General features: G+C 38.4%; 1 protein-coding gene across 8 annotated transcripts in view; it reads left to right on the top strand.

Annotated features, from left to right (window-relative positions):
* The first annotated feature begins 218 nt into the window (after positions 1–218).
* AHI1 (Abelson helper integration site 1) overlaps positions 219–6,000 on the top strand; it is a 98,834-nt gene continuing 93,052 nt past the window's right edge. For 3 of the 8 annotated variants that reach the window (XM_085301889.1, XM_085301886.1, XM_085301890.1), the window contains exons 1-4: positions 219–385; positions 2,469–2,526; positions 4,102–4,194; positions 4,699–4,820. In XM_085301889.1, coding sequence (XP_085158015.1) covers positions 4,185–4,194; positions 4,699–4,820 — 132 coding nt within the window. In that variant the 5' untranslated portion in view covers positions 219–385; positions 2,469–2,526; positions 4,102–4,184. The other 5 variants (XM_085301888.1, XM_085301882.1, XM_085301885.1 and 2 more) reach the window with 4 other exon arrangements.

Genomic DNA, 6,000 nt, shown 5'->3' with positions numbered 1-6,000 from the left:
CCCRCCATCCCCCGCGCCCTACACACTGCCGCGACGCTCCTCGGTGCGCCTGTCCCTGCTGCGCAGGCGCGTTCCCTCCAACCCCGGCGGCCCTGACGCATGCGCACCGCTGCCGGCAGCCTTCCGGCAAGCAGGGCCGTCGGGGTGCCGCACCTAAGCCGACCCGGCGTGAAACACAAGCCATGTGGGTTCTCTGTTCCGCCCGCATGCACGCATGCGCGCTGTTTCCTTGGCAGCTTGGGGTTGTTTTCGGCAAAACCAATTGTGAGCCGCTGCGAAGGGGGAGCTCACGATGAGGGAGAGACCAGCGACGGGGGGGGACAGGGCAGCCGCAGCAACCGCCTGGCCGCGGCGTCGGCACTGAGCGTGAAGTCGCCATGGCAAAGTGAGTGACACCCGTGCGCTGCCGAGGAGCTGCCGGGCGGGGGCGGAGGGAGCGGGTCGACGCGGGGCCGCGCCCCCTCTGCGGGCGGAAAGGACCCCTCTGCGGGCGGGGGCCCGCCGCGGCGCTGCCGCCGCACGTCTGGGTGCGCGGCTGCCGAGGCGGGTAGGCTGGGGCACGCCTCCTCGCCGCCGCTCACTCCCCCGGCCCCCCTTCCCTCGGAGACGCTCTCCCCTTCCGCCGCCGGGGCGGGGGGCTCGGGCTGGGGGTTGGCGGTCGTTACAGCGCGCGCCGCGGCCGTTGGCGCGCGCGGCAGTTGCTGGGGCGCGCGCGGGCTGGCGCGCGGGCGGAGGGGGGGGATGGGAGAAGGGGGCTAGCGCCAGGCGCCCCGCGGGCGAGGCCGGCGGCGGYGGAGGCGCGGTCCGTTAGTCTCCTGATGCTGTGTGCTTCTAATGCCCCTTAATACCCTTGTTGTTTCCTGTTATTCCTCTACGCAAAGAAAAACAGCGTTTTGGAAATAAGTACACGAGCGTGATCTGTCGCAGACAACCCATTTTTACAATTACAGTTTTTGGATAAGGTAGAGACTTAAAAATGTACGAAGCAATTAATTGAGATGTGCTGCTTGTAGGAAACTGAAATCTATAGTTTTCCCATCAGAGTAGGGACTGGTTTTACTTCAACCTCCTAACCAAGAAAAGTTTCCAAGAATTCTGGAAAAAAAAATGATGGTTACTCAGAAGCTAAAGTTTTCTGGTATGTTACTATTACACAACTCAAATGGATAGATAGTATCAGTTCTTTTAAATATCCTTTTAAAATAGCGGGGACACAAGCTTATTACAGGCACATCTAAACGGCTAGAGAGCTGCAGTGCCTCTAGGTAATATTTTTGATATGCTGATTCATAGGTATTCATGTGGTAATAAGGCTTTTTAAGTGATACTGGCTGTCTACTTTCTTGGATAAAATACTTAATTTTCATGAATAAAAATGGGCTACTCTTTGGTATCACATCCATCATTAGTAAATAGGGACAGATTCTTTAGTGTTATTTTGCTGTATAATTCTGATTTAAACCTTTCTCAGCTCTCAAGAAGTAGTGATACTTATAAATATTTAATAGAGAAACCTACTAGTAAACCCACGGTATCCCGCTGTGATGACTGATCTCATCTAAAAGTCTGATTCCATTTGTTTCCAGTCACTTGATGATTACATTTGCTTTTTGCAAATTTTTAGTGGAAAAATGTGGAGTCTATTTCATTAAAATTCTGAAGTGTGCAATTATATTCTGTCAACCCACTTTCCATTATGACCCAAATTGGATATGGATTTGCCACTTACAACTGTGTAACATTGAACAAATTATGTATGTTCTACTTCATTAGAGAATAAGTTTGATTTTCTTTTGTTTTAGTGGATAATGAAATAAATTTGCATGAATTGTTTCCTTTTTGATGTATTTGGGATAGAAAACATCTCTACTGCAGATAATAAAATATAGCTATTGTGAAGACAGCAACAGCTTGATAAATTTGAAAAATTTATTTATAAATAAAGATGAAATATTAGAGGACAGCAAATTAGATGATTTTCAGAAAATTCAGCAAATTCTTGGAAGATTTGGCTCCATGATTTTGTTTTCCTGGCTGTTCTTAATGGCTGGAATGTTCCATTGTTCCCAAATATGTATAGTTATCATTCCTGGAAACATTGCCTTATATTAGCTACCATAAAAAAGATGAAAATTGTTCATGCAAAAATACAATTTAACAGATGCATTCAGTGATAAGTGACTTTATTCGGATTGAGGTACTGTGATTGCTGAACTTATAAGGTTAAATCTTTCCTATTTTAAGGTGAGATTATAGAGAGCAAACATCCTTGTTGATTAAATCATGGGCTATATTTACACAAGTTCTAGTTGCTTTAATGCACTGTGTCAAAGGTTACATAATATGGGAATATACTGGAAATAACAGCGCTGCCATAGGACTTGATAAGCTAAATTCTTCTGCTGAATAAAGAGGTAAATGCAATGTGTTGAACTCACTGGTGAGTTTGGTAAATCTGCATTTTACAGAGGAAAATACTGGCAGAAATAAGATGAACAAAGCCCTTGGAAAGGTGATTGTTCAATGGTAAGCAAAAATATCTGCAAAATTAGTTTGCCTGTAGTTTTTTGTGGTGTGATTTGTCTATCATTTAGCTATAAAATTCTTTTCCTCTTTGGAATAGATATGCACCATGCTTACTTTGCATTGTTGTTCTGCATTGTTTCTCATATTTTTTTTTTATTTCTTTCACATCTGAAAGCACTAGTTTTTCTGAGAGATGGTTGAAATCATTAAGCTAATCATAACAGCAGCTTATATATTTCTGCTATCTGCAATGCATGATTAAAGTGATAGACTCTACTATGTTTTATAGCTATATTTTATTTTCTACACTTTTCCAAATTATAAATATTTATTCATATCTTGTGAATTGACTAATTTAAAAGTAACACTCATAGCTATAGCGCTTTTAGAATCGGCTTCCTATGTTCCTAAGTATAAACTTCGAAGGTAGGTTTATTTTTAATTAAGTTTTCTTCTTCATATCTTATAAGAATTAATCATTTGTGTTATTTTTAACTGTTACTGTTTTAATTGTGACAGTAAAGATTTGCTTTATCAGGCAAAAGATATTTTAGTAAGGGAAAATATTGCTACCCTGTTGGTGAAACGATGAAACATGTTATGGAACAAAACATTTTTTTCTTTATATGAAGGCAGTTCTGGTCATCCTTGCTCATTTCAAACAGGCTTAGAYTGTAGGATAGGTAGCATAAAAGCTTTTGCTTGATACATAAATTAATGAAATTGGCAGCTAACTAATAAGGGATTTCGTAATTCCAAACCAACCTCATGTCTTCGCCTTTTTTGGGTGTTGTTGTTTTGGGATGTCTTTTTCTGTTTGTTTGTTTTGGCCAGTTGGCAGACTAGACTATTGTAGGTAGTAGGTAGCATTGGTTGGCAGAATGCTAGCTGTCTTGGACTAAAACTATGCTAGGGATAATTTAACCATATAGACTGGCGGTATTTTCTGGTACATCTTAATTTACTAGGCTAGATGCAGTCTGGATGTGCTGTGGGTGTTAAATGATGAGGTGTAACAGAAGGTATTATGTGAAGAGAACCTGGAGCTATTGCCTAATGAGTTATCGGGGAGATGGGTATAATAGTTTATTGCATGTAAGGCTAACAGGAGCATAACACATTCATAGGAAGCTAGGCTTCATTTGTTCCACTGTTTACAAAGCAACTGTTTTGTATTATTTTTTTTTTGTTGCTTTCTTGATGATGCTATCAGGATAGGAATCTGATAGAAGAGCTTCTTTGAAAATAGCTTTATGGGTCACTATTTAGATAAAAAGTGCTTTTTTTAAAAAAGATAAAAATACTATATTACTGAGATATTTGGCTACTCATAAAAAATAGCTATTTAAATTGTTGTAGTGTTGTTTTTTATTTGTTTGCAAATAATAAATATCAGATAGATAATGAGAAACCTGAGTTGAGATGTGAGGACAGAGCTTGTCATAATTCAGGCAAATATTGAATTTTAGACTTTTGTGTTTTATGCCTGATTTGAGACCTGTACTCATCATTGATATTAATAAGCATGCATTAAATTTGTAGCATCAAGTCTATGGACCATTTTTTTTCATTTAGGTTGTTAATTACTTTCAATAGGATGATGAATTCAGAGGAAGAAGCAGATAGTGTGTTGAGCCACTCTTAATTTAGAGCTGAAAATGCCAGCAGGTAAGATTATTTTGTGTCTGATTTCTAATATGTATTTTATAATCGGAACTAGAAGCAAATGGTAAGAGTTACTTCAATCTGTAAATTTGTAATGCTGCATTGGCTTAGTTTTGAGTCAGTGCTCATAGCTGGTTTTCAAAGTGTGTTTTATTTTTTTCGGAGGGGGAATTTTACTTCTAATCTGAACATATAACAACTGAAGATTCAGTAGCCTTTTTTAGTGTCTTGTGCTGATCCTGTTGTGTGTGCCCTTCAAAACTGGTAAAGTGCTGACTTCTGCAATGAGTAATTGCAGGGTATGTTTGCACAACATTGTTGCTGAGTTGTACTCATGAAGCTTACATTGTCAGTGTGAAAATTCTTAACTGAGTTCCAAGTGAATTTCTTGGTAATTATTTCCAAATAAAGTAATTGTCATATATGCAATTTTAAAGCATAATTAGGCACTATTTTAGCAATGATGATTATTGAGCAGGTAAACCGTAGTCTAACTTCTTTTTACAGTTGAAAGTGAGGCAAAGGCAAAAACCAAAGTTCGCTTTGAGGAAATCTTCAGAAGTCATGCTGGCCTAAAAGACAAAAAGAAATCAAAGAAAGAGAAGTTTCACTCTCAAGAGAATATTGTGGTGAGTTTGAATACATCCAAGTTTTGTTTGGTTGCCTTAATGGAAAAAGTTCAGGAAAAATATTTTCGTAAAGTACCTTTATACACATATCTTTTATTGCCAATGTGATTTTTATTTATTGTTTTTGCAATAGAAATACATCCTAGTAGTCTGGAGGTATGCCAGAGTTATTGTTTACTAACAGTGTACTCTGAATAAGTGGCACATGCAGGCATGCACTTATTAAAAGTCTGTCAATACCTTTTTTTCCATTCACATTTTTCAGGAAAGTTTTAAGACTTCCAAATTCATTATGAACTTCACTGGGAGTGAGAATGATGGGCTTGCAGGCCACTATAGTATTGAGTTTTGAAATTAAGTAATGCATCTGTGTAGTACAGATACGTCTGTGTAATACAGATACATACATGTAATACATATGTGAATGACAAGTGATGATAATTTATAACAACTAATATTAGAGGTGACCATCAACTTTATTACGTTTCCTAAAATTACTGGTATGAGAACAAAAATTTACAAACACTATTAAACAACATTTGAAACTATTTTTTTCGTTATGATCCCAGTAATCAGCCTAATTCTATATGTGCTAATTTTGCGGTCCCATTGTGGTTGCATGTGTACTTAGACAGTACACATCTCTGACGAATTATTCTAAGGATTTGGGCTGCAGCGTATAATTTGCAGATTAGGAATGATTATATCAATCTCAATTTATCCTTAGGCGACATTTCTGTTTATACCATATCTCTGATTAAAAGAACCTCAGAGGTTCCTAAGGTATAGTTCATATTACAGTCTTTTTCTTGAACACAAGAATAAATGTTCAGTAAGAGTCTTATAGATCCCAAATATTGACTCACAATGTTTGGAATTAAATGCTTAATTGACAAATATGCTGATTTTTTTATTTTCCTCTTGTTAGGATTTATGTTTTCTATCTTTTCTTTGTCACATCCATACTAGACATTGGAACTGAATCTTCATTTTATTCTTTAATATTGTTTAAGGTGCAGGAGTTGTATTTTCTATAATATCAGAAATTAGCATTTATTTGTTATATACAACTGTATTCTGCATAGTTGTAAAGTACTTCTTAGTGGTGTCATGCTGAAACACATTTTTGTCTTGAGTTTGACAATTCAAAGTTGGTATTTGCATGAATATGTGTATTTTT

The sequence above is a fragment of the Rhea americana genome, unplaced genomic scaffold (assembly GCF_003343005.1).
Source record: "Rhea americana isolate MKP2758 unplaced genomic scaffold, rheAme1 scaffold_180, whole genome shotgun sequence".
NCBI lineage: Eukaryota > Metazoa > Chordata > Aves > Rheiformes > Rheidae > Rhea > Rhea americana.
This window is presented reverse-complemented; position numbering and strand designations above follow the sequence as displayed.